The sequence below is a fragment of the Drosophila gunungcola genome, unplaced genomic scaffold, assembly GCF_025200985.1.
Source record: "Drosophila gunungcola strain Sukarami unplaced genomic scaffold, Dgunungcola_SK_2 000001F, whole genome shotgun sequence".
Lineage (NCBI taxonomy): Eukaryota > Metazoa > Arthropoda > Insecta > Diptera > Drosophilidae > Drosophila > Drosophila gunungcola.
The window spans coordinates 8,834,704-8,851,475 of NW_026453197.1; the positions used below are offsets into that span (position 1 = coordinate 8,834,704).

General features: G+C 36.0%; 4 protein-coding genes across 4 annotated transcripts; 1 reads left to right on the forward strand and 3 right to left on the reverse strand.

Annotated features, from left to right (window-relative positions):
* Positions 1 to 248: 248 nt before the first annotated feature.
* Positions 249 to 3,421, reverse strand: LOC128262727 (PRL-1 phosphatase). Its single transcript, XM_052997177.1, has 4 exons — positions 3,282 to 3,421; positions 3,053 to 3,219; positions 1,638 to 1,769; positions 249 to 1,575 (listed from the first exon to the last, which is right to left on the reverse strand). Exons 1-4 carry the CDS (start codon positions 3,399 to 3,401, stop codon positions 1,464 to 1,466), a joined length of 531 nt encoding a protein of 176 aa, XP_052853137.1. The 5' UTR covers positions 3,402 to 3,421; the 3' UTR covers positions 249 to 1,463.
* LOC128262728 (uncharacterized) lies at positions 3,387 to 6,161 on the reverse strand. Its single transcript, XM_052997178.1, has 3 exons — positions 5,993 to 6,161; positions 4,524 to 4,601; positions 3,387 to 3,557 (listed from the first exon to the last, which is right to left on the reverse strand). The coding sequence occupies exon 1, from the start codon at positions 6,125 to 6,127 to the stop codon at positions 5,999 to 6,001; it is 129 nt and encodes a 42-aa protein (XP_052853138.1). The 5' UTR covers positions 6,128 to 6,161; the 3' UTR covers positions 3,387 to 3,557; positions 4,524 to 4,601; positions 5,993 to 5,998.
* LOC128262724 (cdc25-like protein phosphatase twine) lies at positions 4,524 to 16,745 on the reverse strand. Its single transcript, XM_052997173.1, has 3 exons — positions 16,473 to 16,745; positions 15,106 to 16,378; positions 4,524 to 4,601 (listed from the first exon to the last, which is right to left on the reverse strand). Exon 2 carries the CDS (start codon positions 16,376 to 16,378, stop codon positions 15,107 to 15,109), a length of 1,272 nt encoding a protein of 423 aa, XP_052853133.1. The 5' UTR covers positions 16,473 to 16,745; the 3' UTR covers positions 4,524 to 4,601; position 15,106.
* Positions 12,297 to 13,891, forward strand: LOC128262725 (uncharacterized). Its single transcript, XM_052997175.1, has 2 exons — positions 12,297 to 12,488; positions 12,557 to 13,891. Exons 1-2 carry the CDS (start codon positions 12,423 to 12,425, stop codon positions 13,553 to 13,555), a joined length of 1,065 nt encoding a protein of 354 aa, XP_052853135.1. The 5' UTR covers positions 12,297 to 12,422; the 3' UTR covers positions 13,556 to 13,891.
* Positions 16,746 to 16,772: the final 27 nt, after the last annotated feature.

The following is a 16,772-nucleotide window of genomic DNA, read 5'->3' on the forward strand; positions in this document are numbered from 1 at the left end:
GTAAGTAAATAATTAATGGAACGATTGGAAAAGTGGAGTATTAGCTGATCTACGGTATTATGTTTTCTGGTATCAAGAAATACAAAATATGGTACTTCCACAATTCGTCATTCTTTCCGCAGCTGTAAGAACCGAAACAGAAAAACTGACTTAAAAAAGTTTCTTATATTGAACAAAAATAAAAATGCCATGTATCAAAGACAAAACATCTTTTCGTCTAAAGTTAATTAAATGCACAAGTGGTTGAATAATATTTATATAGATCATTTTTATTTCCTTGTAATGACTAACATTTTAAAAAATTACAATTCAATATTTTGGATAAATTATTTTGTAAGCATTGTATTTGTTTTTATTTTCGGCTTGTGTTTTTTCTTCGTGCTTTTTCATCGTCCTCTTCTCACACACTATTATTTGTTAATTTGTTGTTTACAATAAGATTTAATTTTTTTTCATGTTCATTTTCTCAATTTTTTTTTTTTTTGCCTGCTGCTGGTTTGAAGTATTCTTTTTATTTGCTTGGTTACTGCTTGCAATTGTTGAGTTTGAATGTATGTAGTCATTAATGTAAAACTTTGAAGTATATATATATTTATATATATAGCTTTATATTTTTGAATCACACACACATGCATAGGGTAATGCATACATGTGCGAGGCTGATTGGTATTGTAGTGTTCAAAAAAGCAATATGTGTAGCATATGAAAAGAAGGCTCTAATATAAATAAATGTATTAAGCATAAGGTACGTTAAAAATCAAATATCTATTTAGCAATATGTTTTTGCTTCATTGATAGCTAAAAAGTGTCCACAGTAAAAATAAAAAAGTAAACAGCAAACAAATATGCGATTAAGTACATTTTCCCGTTTAGACATATGACTGTTAATTAGATATTTCATTTTCTTCACCCTATACTTTTTATCAAGATAGCTCTCTGAAGAATTTTGTAATCATTTCTTTTGTATGCTGATTTTTCGTTTAACATTTAATTAATTTGATTATCCTGAATAGTCTTTTCCAGAACAACAGTTTTTAACTACTTTGACGAGCCTTCTACAACCATTTAATGGGGTATATGGGCCGCTCATAATTAAATATATATGCGTATAAGTCTGTTTATATATGCTGTAGGTACAAAATTAAACTCTTTTTGTTTAGCTTGGTACGGGGCGGCTGAATCGAATCGCAAAATAACAATAAATTACATTAATTAATACATACAAATTACAAAATTGTTGCCAATACATTTCATTTTGAGATTTGAGGTTAATAATAACTGGGGCTGTGATTCAATTTCTCCGTCTATGGTTTTTGGGTTCTCTGTGGTACTTGATTATTTCCGTTCTCGCTTTGTTGCCTATCAATTCATATTTTCTTTACTTTTCTGTCCGCTTGCTTTTTTTGTTTTTGAAAAAATGAACACTTTTTATCTGGTGGGAATATACATATGGTTTTGGAAATCTATTGCACAGAACAGGAATTCTTATGGCCATTTTTGTGCTTTAGTCGCGCCTTTGGCTTGTATTTTTCCAAAAAGGATAGCTGCTTGGCATTGATGGCGCCACGTCGTTTACTAGAAGAATATGAATATTAAATAAGCATTACATTTTTACTTAGAAAGAGTAGAGTACTCACTCCCTAATCATTTCCACAGCTGCCTCATATTTCAGGCCCAATTCGATCAGTGCCAAGGCAACCAGGACAGGAGCTCGTCCCAAACCAGCCACACAATGAACTGCAACGCAAGCCTCCGGATTTTGTTGATATCTGGAAAATACGAGAAATTGTTACATAAATTACGTTAAAATCTTTACCTAATCCTACTGTAATTAAAAATATGCAAAATTTGCTTTAGGCTGAGCCTATAAATCTAGATCTACGCTTACCGACAAGTTTCATTATCAACAAATGCAGTATTATTATAAATTGCTGATGCTGCCTCGCCAGTTTCATTGAGATTATCATTGACTGTTAGGGGAATTGTATCTGTGGCCCGACTTGATGCTGCGGATAGACTGGCTCTGGTTGCTGAAGTTCTTATTGCAGTTGCAGTTGCTGTTGTTGTTGGAACTGTTTTTGGTATGTGTCTGAGCGAAAATCGCTTATGTTTGTAGTAGGATAGTGTGGCGCTTGTGGACTTTCTAAAACTAGGGCACAGCAGCAGCGGTATCATAAAATAGCACACGAAACGAATCATATAGGAAGGTAAGGTAAGTTCTCATTCAATAAGTTTGATAGCTTACAGGTATTACATTTTGTTTATAATGGGTGGAATTCCAAATTTTTACAAAATGAAAACGTTGAGAGAGGTATGATAGAAGGTATGTGCAAAAGTTTTGATCTAACTAAAATCTGTACAGCAACTTATAACTTATGGGCATTGGAAATCAAACAGAGTTAAGCAGCTAAGGCAATGGCGGAGGACTACAAGCGGGGTTCTATGCATCTTCTGAATGTTCTTCTTTTTAATTGTGTGGTTATTTGTTTTTTAACAGCTCTTTGGGTATGTGGATAGCGCAGCTTATTGATTTCCGTTGGCTTTTATTTTGGTTGGAATTTAATAATATTGATTTTCTTTTGATTGAGTGGCACAAAGCAATAAATAATACTGAATAAATTGATAGAAACCACTTGAGGTTACATTTTTTTTATATTCTCGTATATAATATAATATATGACATCTTGGAAATTATAGTTTTAATGAAATAATACAATTTAAATTTAAATGTTTAAACGCTGCTTAGTAATGAAACTATTCGTACTGGAGCTGTGATTCTAGGGTGATTTTTCCAAATATTAACAGACACATTTTGGAATTTACATTTTCAAAGTATATGTAGGTAAATGCATTTCAATATTTACAAATCCCGAATATGTTTTTAGTAATGACAAATTCTACGGCACGTTGATATAAATAAATTCAGAGCTCCAGTTGGTTTGTGAAATCTAAACAAATGACTTACGTTAATGTAACAAATGAGAAAAAAATTTAAAGATAGAATTAAATAAATACTCTACGCAAACGCAAGAAGTGCTATGATGTTACTTACTTATCCTTTAAGACCTCAAACCACTCGTCAACGACTTGTTGAGGCGGAAAGGTGCCGTCCTCAAAGGCCAGGTCCTTGACAGTAATGCCTTGTGTCTCGAGCTCGTCGGTATTGTAACTGGGCTCGCATACACGAACCACAGTGTTGACATTGTTCTTTTTTAGCTCCTACAAGAACGGTTATGAAATTAGTTGATTTTCGGATTGAGACGATAGAGATGCTGACTCACCATAACGTAATGACTAATTGTTATGTCTGATGGTCGATCGGTGATTAGGAACTTCATGCCCTTGTACTCAATTAGAGCAGGGGCTGGGCGCAGATCTTTTTGACGCATGGTGATGCTCATAAACAATTACAAAAGCAGTTCTGAAGGAGTTTATCTGACTCGTGTGCACTTATGTTAAGTCTGTTACTTTCTTACAAATTTGAGGTGTGGTTTTTGTTTGGTTTTCACAAAAGATTTGATTGTTTTTTTTTTTTTTTAACGGAAGTAGTTTGATTTCTAGATTAAAAATTCAGCGTTAGAGGCTTACAATTGAATTTTGTTTAGGTTTTGAGTTATGTATAAAAAATAAATATAAGTATAATTAACTCTGTTTTAGTATCGTACGTCTAAATATTTTACACCAAAACACAAACCTAAAGTAATCTTTAAGTAAAAATGAAGGTATTTCTTTTAATTAAGTACAATTTTGGATTTTTCTTCTATCACAAAGAAAATCAATCAATTTTCTGTGACCCGAAAAATGATTCCCTGTTAAGTGTCACACGTTTTTTTAAGCTAACAAAAATGATTTGGGTTCAGTTTTACTTTTGTTTTTGAAACTGTTACAACTTTTTCTTAGCTTCGTTGTTATAAATTAAAATGTCTCCGTGCTGTGATATGATCTGCGATCACCGCGATGCTAAAAATGTTTTTTTTCTTTCTCTCCCATAGACTGACAGACTTTGGCTAATTGCGGCTGCTGCTGTCGCTATATCAGCTGATCCGTTGACTTTATTTAGCTGATCTGATCCACACCACTTATCGACGTCGACTTCCAAAGAGGTGACCGTATTCACTCAGGCTATCACCGCCTTGTTTGAGGATTGCTTACCTGCAAAGAACAAGGCATAAATGAGTTGAATTCCAGACAAATCTGGTGCTAGTCGGTTCAAGCTTCTTTGTTGGGTTTCCCTTTGTTCATTCAATTGAAAACAATTCGTGGGAAACTAAAACACAATTTAGCTCAATTACACGCAATGAAATAATTGAGACTTTTGCCATTTTTGCCTCACACTTTCCACTGCGCTCTTATTCTTGAGGGCGGGTCAAGCCGGCAATTGTCCAAAAAGGTCATGGCGTTTAATTCACAGTAAATTAAGTCAAGTGACCTTTCCATCGTCTCCCACTCACCCACCAGCGCAACTTGAGCCAATTAATTAAACAAAAAGTCCACATCCTCTAAAAAAAATAACTCATACTCACTTTTTATTTGTGCTGTGCCTGGCAGTATTCTGCACTGTCTAGATGAAACTCCATAGATGTGGGAACAGGTCTAACCAACTGTAAAAAAAAAATGAAATAGATTAGACAAATTATATTTAAAAATTTCTATAAAAAATTTGATTAAAATATAATTAAAATTTGCTGTTGTCTAAAAAAAATCATGGGAAGGAACATTTCCGATAATAAAAACGAGAGCAATATTATTTTAATGTTCTACGAAATAAGTTCTGCAAACACAATGTAGAAACAGATTACACTATATAAGCAGCCACGAGTTTCACAAAGATACAAACCTTACCTTTTTGGTGAAAAAAATATATTAATAATGGAAAAAAGACAGTTAACTAAAGAACTGTCTGATTCATTCATATCATTTAATAATAAGGTTGATTAGATTTCGAAAAAAAAAATGCCCAATGAATAGTCAGTGGTGTACTAGCCAAAAAAATTCTTTTATCAGTCGACATTTATCTTGGACAGAAAAGAAAACACATGCTACGGAAATCATTCAAGTGGATATTTTAAAACTTGTAGAACACATTTAAAGTGGGTCGGTCGTCCGCTGCCTAAGCGATCCAAGATAATTTCAGCTTATTTCCAAGAACATTTACATTATTTATATACCGTTGTTGTACGTGAAAAATCATATGTTTCAAATGAGTTCACAAATATAGACAGAGCCAGAATAATGATTGTATAATATGTATACCATATATATACATACGTGCATATCTACACAACTGCGATAACTCTTTAAGCAAATATTCAGTTTTTTTATGGATAGCACTGGTCGCAAAATGTTTATTTTTGCATTTTTGCCTAAAGTAGGCGAGCAGTTTTCCATTGAAATTCGCCCAACAATTGTTACCGTTAAAAAGGAATACTATATGCGTATAGAGGAATCCATTATGGAAAAACAAATGAAATAGACACGCGTGGAACTAATTAAAAACAGGGTGCCAAAAAAAGAAGAAGAGAAGGAAATTTTTGTTGATAGAACAAAAAACTTTCACTTGCTGTTTGTATGCACCTAGCACATACTAGTACATACTAGATTTGCTTGTCTGCGTGTTTACCACATCATGAGACGTTGAACAACAACACTTTTTGTTGATACTATTCCCAGTCGGCTTTTACTTGTGACTTATGCAATGTATTTTTTTGTATTTTGCGTCTTGGCGAAATTGAAAAGTCACACAAACAAACACGAAATCTATATACTGCTATATATTTCAAAGCGCTAATGCAAACGCAATGATTATTTGCTGATTACGATGGGGCTTGTTGTAATGCGGTGAAATGAAAATCCGATTAGATATCGACAGGTGTCGCACCTACGACGCTAATCGATTTTATCCGCGAATCGCAAAAATCACTCTCTTCACTCAGTTATTAGAACCCTTTGAAAGATGATTCTCTCATCCCGCAGACAGATAAATAAAAATTACCTATCTTTAATCGCCTGTGATGCGGCGGGATAGGATCTCGATTAAATATCGACAAGTGTCGATTCTGAGACGTTGATCGATTACGATTACCGAACTAAGTAGACGCGTATTGCTGCGCGATGAGCACTCTCTCATGGTTTGCTATCGACTGGCGATTGTCAACTGAACGCCGGCCATTTGTACGGCCCCTCTATGACGCACATCTCTCCAACCGCTTACTCGGAGAGATTGCTTCTCTGCCCCCAGTGCCCCTTTACTCCCACCAAAAATTATTTTACGGTCTGCTGCATATTTAAAGCTCTTTAAAAGGTTTGCTGTGCATATACAATGACGGAAGAAATAATAGAATCAGTATTGTACTGTTCGTTTAATTTTTTGGCTGCATTGTTAAAAACAAATAATAAAAAAAAACTAACAGCCGTTCAAATTTAATAATAAAAACATTACATAAATCTTAAAATTTTTTGTATGGTGGTATTACTACTATTTTGAAGACAATTGTATTTTAAAGTGAAATACATATTAAATATGAAATTAAATTGACCTTGTGACATAGCCTAACAAAAATATTTACTTATGACAAATTCGACTCATAAATTCATGTAATGTTGTATTCAAAAGTGCTACTATAAATGACTGGGTGGGAATACTTGTAGCCTTGAAATGTGCCAAATAAATTTTTTACTGATAAAATCTTAATGATTTAAGTGCGCAAAATATAATAGTTGAAAAATATTCTCCTCTTTCATAAGAACATTTTACATATTTTCAGCAAAATATATTAATTATCGTGAATCTTTTTTATCCAATTAAAGAACTTTTAAGTGAACATATTCAGCTAAAGAAAGTTTCACAGGCAGATACAACTTTGCAGAACACCAAGGTCAGTCGTTATTTAAGGGCAGTAAACAAAGCTAAATGCGGTTTATTATAAGCACAGTTAATGAAGGCTAAAGCGCACACAAACATGTAACTCAATATGAAAATAATTTTACATTTAAACCAGTTGAACCTAATCAAGATGTAGGCAAATGGCATGACGACACTAATACGTAATTGTGGCTATATACATGGATACAATTTATTTACCTATATGTTTTTTACACTTGACTGCCCATTAATACACACACATTTTTCGGATTTCGTTAGATTCTAAAAAAATTATACTTGAAGTAGCGCAAGTAATCATTAACCGACTAAAATCCAGTAATACTTCTAATTCTATAAAGGATGTAACAGCATTTTTTGTAGATTTTAAGCCGATAGTAAAAAATGTTGGGAACGTATGTCCTGGCATTTATCTTCTATTAACTTCAAAATAAAATACTTAGTTGGCTAAACTCAAGTGTAGTAAACATTTTAAAATACTGTTAGCAATTAAAGCCAAGCTGTTTGGACCAATGCTGTAAATTTGTCTTAATGGCACTTTATCTCTTCTCTTTCTAAGGTAGCAGATGTGTTTTTGTCTGAGCGCAAAGTTGATTGGACTTTCGCGAGACAGGACCAGACAGCATAGACAGCACGGCAGACAATGGAGAAACAATGAACTCAAGTAGGAACAGAAAAAATCCAGAAGTATGAAAACAGAAACAGAAAACTGGGATCAAAAAAATAAACAATTGAATGCCGTTGTGTCTGGACTTGAATTTGGGGTACAAAGTTTGTTACAGTTCCCTTGTTCTTCAGCAGCTTTCAGGTTTTATATTTGCACTCGTTTTCCCAATCATGCGAAAGCAGAATAATCGTTTTTTTTACCATCGCAACAATAAAGCGTTGTAAACAAATTGCAAATGTCTAACAGGAAATGTGAGGAGGGTAACTGTCGTTCAAGGCTCAACTTACTAAATTAATGTCTGTCTACAGGTGTCAATAACGTGCTGAATCAGCCGGGACATAACGCAGACACACTGTACACAAATATCGATTTGATTGGGGAAGTTATCCATATATTTTTGCAATAATAGCAATTAAACTCAGCAGCGATTCGGTAGACTAAACAATTAAAAATTACGCACACATACAAAAATGAGAAGCAATTCTTAACGAAGGAATATAACAATTATTACTATAATTGGTATTAGTTTGGTCTTTGATACATACTCGATTTTCGTACATATTACCTATTTTGCACCTGTTACTGGAAAGTTAAAACAATTTCTTTTTTTAAATCTCATTACTAGAGAAAAATTACCTTTAGTAAGAGATCACTATTATTAATTAAATATTTAATTATAAACATTGTTTAAGTGCTAATGTATATTTTTACATATTTATTTTGACTTACATAGACTTCGAGTTCACAAAGTTAGATTTAGACAAATGTAAGTTTTAAAAGTTCAACCGTATTATTATTACTCAATCTCTATAACTGTTCTGAGAATTTGTCCATAAGGGGTTGGCTAAGTTTTGTTCAGCTTAGTTAACCAAACAAACCACCCATTAACCACACACATTCTCAGATCTAGAAAGTATAGGTATTAAGAACCCCTGAAAAGAAAATAGACCGCAAAAAAAATCCGAGCGACAATTCTTTGTTTCGTGCACCGCAAACGACTCAAAGTGAGACTGAGTCCAAGTTACGAGTTATTGATTTTGTGCCCCTACTAATGGAAGTGGGGGATACCCTGCCCGTCCTTGTTTTCGTTATTTCGCCATAATGGAAATTTTGAATTTTCCCAGAAGCTTTCCTGTGTGCATCGACCAGGAGATGAGCAGGAAATGGAAGCTACGGTGGAAGTAAAATTCAACCGTCTTTTAGTTGCCAAGTAGTCGCTGTTTTTTGTGACGCACCAAGCAGCTTTCTATGCGTCATTGTCTTTCATCGCTTTGCGAAACAGCTGTTGTTATTTGGTTTTGATAAAAACAGAAATAAACAATCTTTACTTGTTATTGCAATTATCAAATGCATGTCCCGACCACAAATTGCATGTCCTTCAAGGTTAAATTAGATACAAGGAGTGGAGTACACTAACAAACTGTCGTTTTACTTGTTAGTTTTGGCTATTTTGCCTTAACCCAAGGGCATGGCAAACTATTGAGGACAAACCGCGCAACATTTATCGCACTATATATAGAATATGGGGAGGTGGTCGGTGGCATTTCCCCTATCTTCCACCCTTTGCCGCCCACTGACGTTTGTAAATCGTATTGCATGCTTTGTTGTTTGTTTTTGGTCTATTTTTGGATATGACATGTATTGGTGAAATTCTGCACACAAGCTGCCAAAACGTGACAGCAGTAAAAATACAGCACAATGATATATAACGAGGAAAAGTAGTCTCTGAAATTTTACAACTCTCATTAGAAAGCGCTTACAACAAATATGAGAATGTCTACAGTTAATTCGCAGTTGAATTCGAGCTTGGGGCTCATAAGAAGCCTACTTCAAGTCGTTCCAAGACCCAATAAATTCCCATAAATCAATATGACCTCAAAAAAATTGGTGGCAACACTTTAATGATCATAAATTGTGCCATTTAATTCGAAGAATTCAATTGATATACGCATGTCAGTGCATACTTGTATGAGTAAGAATATGGAACATTTAAGATCTGGTGGAAAGCAGATAAACCCAGAAATCAGACAACAAAATAAAAACGACTGGAATCAAAAAAAAGGAGGAGCTGTATACACATTTGAATACGTAATTTCTATCTTTATGATTGCCCATGGTAAAGCATATAATTTGAACACGATAAGAGCGCAAATATTTGTTTTAAATAAGGAAATAGAAAATAATGAAATTTAATATATATTTATGGAAAACTTAGACGGCTATGTGCAACTATAAAGGTTACAAATTTGGTATAACGAGTGGCGAAATGTATTTTAAATCACAATAATTAAATAATTGAATTGAATAAATAAATTGAATTCATAAAAATATATTTTTATTAAATTCTGGACTCAGCTTTATTATCAGGGATTTGTAAATGTGTTAACTGATGACGTCAGTTTTATATATTCGCATGGGAAATTTTTGATAAAACCAAACCGGATTTTTAAATTGTTCATCTTCTTTGATACGCTTATCTTTTTTGTTCTTGATTTTATCACGAATAAACAATAAAAGAAAATAAACACTCAAACTGAATGATGTTTTTTGTTTGTATGGCCGGGGCAACATCATTGAACTTATTCAAGGACAAGAGACCCCGAACGGAAATAAAACAAAGTAAAAAAAGAAAACTGACAAGAGAATTGGTTTGCAAAAATGGATCGTCATTGGATTTTTAACCACCATTTTGAAAATAGTTTAACCCCAGTGGGTATATCAAATGTCACTGGGTTTTTGGTTGCTGGGCGGTATTTTTTTTTGCGCTATATCAATTCCAATTGACGCAATTTACTGATATCGATTAGCAAACATTGCGATGAAGATAAAAATAGCAGCAAAAATGTGACAAATAGAGATAACAGCAAATCAAAGCCAAACCTTGTTGAATAACTGATTGTGAAAATTAAAAAGTTAAGAGCAGAGACGGAAATCTTTCCACTAGCCTTGTTTTGCGTCCACAAATGCTCAGAATAAAATGGCAACTGATTTGGATATTTCGCTGAGAATGATCATCTTGGCTACATATTTTGTTGACTGTTTGCTCTTGTTTTGATATGGCAAATTTGCTTAAAATGCCTTCGCAGATTAGATATTAGATATCGCTCAGTGTACGTATATACACTGCGAATGACGTATGAAGCACCAAGAAAACTGCCAAAAAAAAAAAATAAATAAGAAAAGCAGTTTTTGAAATTTTACTGGGGCATTCTAGCCTGTCCTAGTTCCATTCGGATGATAAACTGGGTCACCTGACATTTTCTTTTAACTGGAGACCAGGTAACTGGGTCAAATGAAAGTAAAATGCGTAAATTTAGCCATTTAATCTAGTTTATGATTGTTTTGCGCTTTGATTCATTTACTTTATGTAAACATTCAGAACCTGTCCTTTAATAAAGAATGATATGTTTCCACGCATAGATAAATAGGATAATAAATAATAAAATAAGAATAAAGAACAGGAACAAAAAATAAATTAAGGTCTTTGGAAAAAAATTAATAGGATATTTGCAACTACCCTAAACGAGTTTTATAAATAAAGTGATTGTATTACCAATACTTCTATTTATAACTTATAATAAAAAACTCCAAGCAAATTGGAAAGGTAAAATTTTGGTAACACAAAAATAAAAGCCTATGTAAACGCCAACGCACACATACACACCCATTCCGTTGAATTTGGTTGGGTGGGTGTTCAATGTACTTTGGCTCATTTTTTAACAATGAAAATTAAGTTATTTGAAATTCTTGTGGCTTGAACGAACCCCTCTCACACTTACCACAATTGCCATACACATTTGAGTATAACTTTTGAAGCTTTTTCGTTGCTTTTTGTGCACGAGAAAATTGAATTCACGTCCACACGCACACACACAGTCGCACCGCGAGACTCTCACAGACACAAATTCCACGAATGCAGTTGGCTTGTATGTGTGTTTTTTACCAAAAACTATTGCTTTTTTGTAATCGTAATTGACTATGTCTTTAGTTAATTTTATTAAAAGTGTTTTATATTGAATGTGATCGGTAACCGAAGGTTTTTGGGCGACATTAACACGAAATTCGTCTGCAGCCTAACCTCAAATTTCTTTGTCGGACACAGTCTCTCACACACACTCACACAGACAGGCTTGGGCGGAACCAATTAGTAAATAAATTCAATCAACTTCACTTGTTTCGTGGGTGAAAAAGATGTAGCTTAATTTTCAGCACTGGATTGCACGATTAACGTGGGGTTTCACTGATTTTCAGATGTAATTTAGCTGTAATCGAAGTAGACTTTGCGACCTGCTAACAATTCGCTCGAAAAAATCTCTGGTAGTGTGACCGTGCTTGAAATGCGTGATAATCCTTTTGTGACATTTTATGGATCTACCGTATTTATCTCTCAGTGAAAACGGTTTAAAAAACAATTGTTTCTCAAAAATCATCATCATCATCATTTTTGCTGATTGTCATCACATACATACCTTCAAATAATATTTTTTATTGCCGATCTACACTTTTTAAACTGATCTCAACATTGTTGCTGTCCAATGCACTCTTTTTTAATTTAAGAGTTCTTTGTCAATTCAGTTCACCTCATAATCATTCATAAGCAGTTAAATTAGTTTTTCAATATTATTAAAGTGTGTCTTTTTGGAATATATAAAACATTTGCAAGAATACCCCAACTAAAATACCAACTGAAACGAGTCGAGTTACCCTATTGTACCTTATTTTTAAGTTTAGTATTTTGCACATATTTATATACGAAATCAAGCGATGATCTATACGAATTAGTCACATATATTGCCGCCAACAGTGACAAGTGATTACCAATAATTCTATATTTACCTGGGCACAAATAAAAACCGCCGAATTATCCTGTTGGGCATGTCCAAGAGAAAGGCCGAAGATACCGAAGTTGACAAAATGGCAACAGCGGAAAAGGTGCCACAGGTAATATACAAATAACAAACAAACTGCTCCCAAAAATGTCAGTTATATTATTATTTGCATCTCTACAGAATGATTATACTATTGGCCTGGTGGATCCTGTAAAGGATTACCAAAAGCTCATAGAAACGCGCGTGCAGGTTGACGAAATCGTGGACGATGATGTCACCAAGGAGAATTTCGATCGGACGGCTGCAGCGGCGCGTGACGTCATCTGGCGGCTGTTATTCGACGAGGCCGCTACCTCGCAATCAAATGTGGAGAAGGCCAGCCAATTACTGGAGGAATATCGCGGCGATGCCTGCTTCTACGACCCAACGCCCTACAATGAATGGATTGTAAAGCTTAGGGATGAGGTCCTTAAACGTGAACTACTGGATTTTTGGCGCGAAACTCTGGTGAAGAAGCAATTGGGACCTTGTTGGTCACGCGATTGTGATCTCTTTGATAGCGATGACACGCCCCCACTGGAGTTCTACGCCCATGCCGGTTGTACGGCTCCCTTTGCAGCTAGCCTCAAAGTGCGGGCTGCTTTGGAAGAGGAGCAGGGTGATCCCGCGGTGCCCACCACTCCGGGCGAACTAAGTGCCGACGATAGCGCCGCTCTGTCCGGCGAATTCGAAGCCGTGTTGACCAAGGAAAATCCTCTGGAGGAATACCGCACCCTAATGAAGCGCTTCGTCCTGACCAAAATCATTGTTCCGGACAATGTTCACCAGGAGAGCATAAAGAAGATGGCATCCGCCGCCAGAGAGATCATCTGGAAGCTGCTTTTTGATGGCACACCTTCGCCGGAGGATCAGGACAAGGCCGCTGAGCTGCTGCGCGAATACAAGGGCGATGCTGGCTTCTATGGGCCACAGGACTACAACGAATGGATTGTCCAACTAAGGGACGAAGTGCTTAAGAAGGAGCTCTTCGACTTTTGGCGCGAGAAGATGGTGAAGCTGGAACTGGGTCCCAGTTGTGCTCGTGATTCCGACTACTACGACAATGAGGATCCCCTGCCACTGGACTTCTACGACAAGGCCGGCTGCAAGGCTCCCTTTGAAGCGAATAGCTCGAATTAAGAATGAAATCGCAGGCAGAAAGTTTCCAGACTTTCAACTCCTTGAGTGAAACAGCTTATCTGAGATATAAGTTGGCAAACAAACGTTTTGTATACAAAGCCAAACTCGAAAACTTTATTATTTTGGTATAACCTGATTTTATGTCTGTAGGTCCCGGAACTGAGACTATCTTAGTTACTCGGCTAGAAAAGTAATTCTCTTATTTACTAAAACACTTTTGCTAGTCGAAATTTCTCGAACTTAGTATAGCAATTGTCATTACTTGTAGCTTAACATGTCACAATTGTTAAAAATAATAAATAAAATGAAACAACTTTGTATTAATATTTCGGAAAACAGTAGATGAATATTTTTTCGTGACCGTGTGTGCTTTTTCGCTGGGATCGAAAAAATGTTTGCTTGGAAATCCAAAAATAGCATTCGTAATAACAAAAACATTTCGGCACTTTATTTTTCCTTCTTAAAAATTTAAAACAAAAATATTTTCCTACCCCAATAAAAATGAAATTCTTTGTTTGTTCCTTTAATCTTGTGAAACCATATTTAATATTGATATTCGATAGATTTGTGGGACTGACTTTGGTTATAAGCCCTTAAAAAATATATTGAACTTAACTTTTTGTAGGATAATAACTTAAAATATCATTTTGAAATATTTAACGGACTAGAAAACATTTTCTTCTTACATCTTTGTAAATTAGGTTATTTTATTACAAGACCTGTATTTCGGCTTTTATTTTTTGGTAGCTTCTTATTATTAGATCTTCTGTTAAATTATTCTTTAAATGGTTGAAAAATCATACAAATTTTTTTTAAATTAAAGTAATTTTTTCCCTTGTATCAACAAAAATTTAACTAATTTCAGCTTCGCCATATGTATACACTTTAACTTATAAGAAAGACTTTTCCTCTTTTTTATGTTTTTATAAATCATTATTTTGTTTTGTCTTATAAGCTATAAATTATTTAAGAAATCAATTTTAAGTTAAATACAAAAGTGTACTAATATAACTCGAAATACAAAAATATAATTTTGGCACAGTTTGTATTTATACATAAATATATTTGATATTTCATTTTCGACTTCATTATTGACTTAAACTTAAGGATAAGATTATGATGATTAAACATTGGGGACATTTTCTTTACATATTTAAATCGATTTTGTTTATTAAACTATAACACGAAATACTTTGTAAACTTAACTATTAAATGCCGAACACAAAAAGTAAACTAGAAAGAATTTCGAAATTTTAGCTTTCACTGACTAGAGAACATTTATCCATTTCCATTTCTTTTGTTCCCAATGCTTTAGTTTTCGTCTTCTGTTTTACACAACGCTGTACTAAAATCCAAAATTCTGAATTGGAATTAAACATGTAGAAATAAATCTAAAGGGCTTTCACAACATTTCAACAACGCAACGAAAAATTAATCTAAAAATTTGCGTCCTAAAAGAATACATATTTGTTCTGTGGGTAAAAAAGGTAAACCATTCGGTTTTCCTTGAGATCTCGGTGGTCTTAAACATGGCGAAAAGGTTTGGTTACCTTACTCAGCGTAGAGAAGGCGGGATCGTGACTTCCGGAGGTCTCGAGAGCCTCCACCGCCGATTCCACTGTCTCCACCTTCGCCACACTGCCAAGACTTGGTCTTGGCGCGAAAGTATCGGAACTCATCATTGTGGGCGGGCGCCAGCATGGGCACATATTGGCTGGGCTCACACAACTGAGCATAGAGGCCAAAGAACTCCTTGTAGCCATTGTGCAGGATGTAGAGCTCTGGATAGTCCAGTGTCGGATAGTTGTGGGCATGCTGGCTCCTATCGTTGCTCCGCAGGAAGCGCAATAGCTTGGGCCCTCTCTCCGAGGAGAATTCACAGTGGAACACATAGATGCGTCGATCCTCCTGGTTGGATTTCAAACTGGGAAAGAATTCCTGTATCTGCCCACGTGTGTACAGATTCCTGGCTCCTTTTATATGACCGCCCAGGAATTCGTAGGGATATCTGCAGTCGATGATTTGATAGCCACCCTGGCTGCCTAGGTCGAACTCCCCTTGAATCAGACGTGCCAGTGTGTCACTGGAGATGGTCTTCAGGTCACGATGTCTTACGCCCGTTATTAAGCAGGGCAAAGCACAAGGCTTGCTGAGATCCCCTATTAGCTGCGGCTCCTCACCCAGGGCGCTCATGATTTCGGCATCGTTCATGGAGAGGGTCCTCTTTTGCAGCTTCTTGATGGATGGGTTGGTCTCCTGACCAGCTGGTTCAACATCCTCTGGCTGATCGGTGGGAAACAAGCTCATACATCGACGAAGTGTGCGTTTCTGCGTAGTGGTTTCCTTCTCCGGATTGCCTTCTGATTTTAGCTGCCCACTGAGAAGCTTTTCCAGGTCATCGGGTAGCTCTAGATTGTGATCCTCTGTGGATTCCAGCTCAAACATGGCCATGTACTCGTCATCCAGGGAGTTGCCCGAATCGTAGCTTGAGCAGGAGCTGCTGAAGCTGCTGAGGGTTCGCGAGGACAGGCTGTTGAAGGTGCTGAGGGGCCTGGCGGAGGATTGACCTCGCTGGGTGGACTTGGGTGTACCATCCAGCCGCGCACCACGCATATTCTGGGCCAATTCGGTGATGGGCGACAGAATGGCGGCGCTGGCGGGAAGATGCTGCTTGAGCATCCTTTGCAGGGGATGCGCATGCAAGGATTTGCGTCTCTTGGCCTGGCTTTTCTCCACATTCGCATTTTGGGCATCATTTCCACATGCCCCTTCATCCCCTTCCTCCTCCTCCTCCACTTCAAGCATCAGCCGCTTGCTGGCCATCTGCCAAAAAAAAGAAAATAACAAAAGTTTAGCAATCAGCTGTAAGCCAAGAAAATCAGCTGGATTTCTTGTTTATTAAGTAAATATATCTTACCGTTGATCTATTTGCAGCTTCTAAAATATACGAGCAGTCCAAACTTTGGGTTACAACGTGTGCAGCGGATTTTTTTGGCCAAGTTCTTATTCCTTGGCACGTTTTTGTTTCGCTTTTGCTGTTCAACTTTATTGGCGCCTTTACCAACTCCCCATTCCATTGAACTCACCACCCGCCAACTCACCACTCCATTAGTAAACTAACGCGCACTCAATGTTTGAATTTGAATTGTTCGTTTTTTGGGGTCTTTGCATGATATTTGTTTATTTACTGTCAAATAGCAGTGAATGTTTAGAGGAT

Bases quoted from the DNA above. Each gene is read 5' to 3' on its own strand.
- LOC128262727 (XM_052997177.1), bottom strand. From the start codon at position 3,401: ATGAGCATCACCATGCGTCAAAAAGATCTGCGCCCAGCCCCTGCTCTA. The intron at 3,220-3,281 runs GTGAGTCAGCAT...CCGTTCTTGTAG, and splicing joins CAATTAGTCATTACGTTATG to GAGCTAAAAAAGAACAATGT. The intron at 1,770-3,052 runs GTAAGTAACATC...CGTATTTTCCAG, and splicing joins TTTGAGGTCTTAAAGGATAA to ATATCAACAAAATCCGGAGG.
- LOC128262728 (XM_052997178.1), bottom strand. From the start codon at position 6,127: ATGAGAGAGTGCTCATCGCGCAGCAATACGCGTCTACTTAGTTCGGTA.
- LOC128262725 (XM_052997175.1), top strand. From the start codon at position 12,423: ATGTCCAAGAGAAAGGCCGAAGATACCGAAGTTGACAAAATGGCAACA. The intron at 12,489-12,556 runs GTAATATACAAA...GCATCTCTACAG, and splicing joins CAGCGGAAAAGGTGCCACAG to AATGATTATACTATTGGCCT.
- LOC128262724 (XM_052997173.1), bottom strand. From the start codon at position 16,378: ATGGCCAGCAAGCGGCTGATGCTTGAAGTGGAGGAGGAGGAGGAAGGG.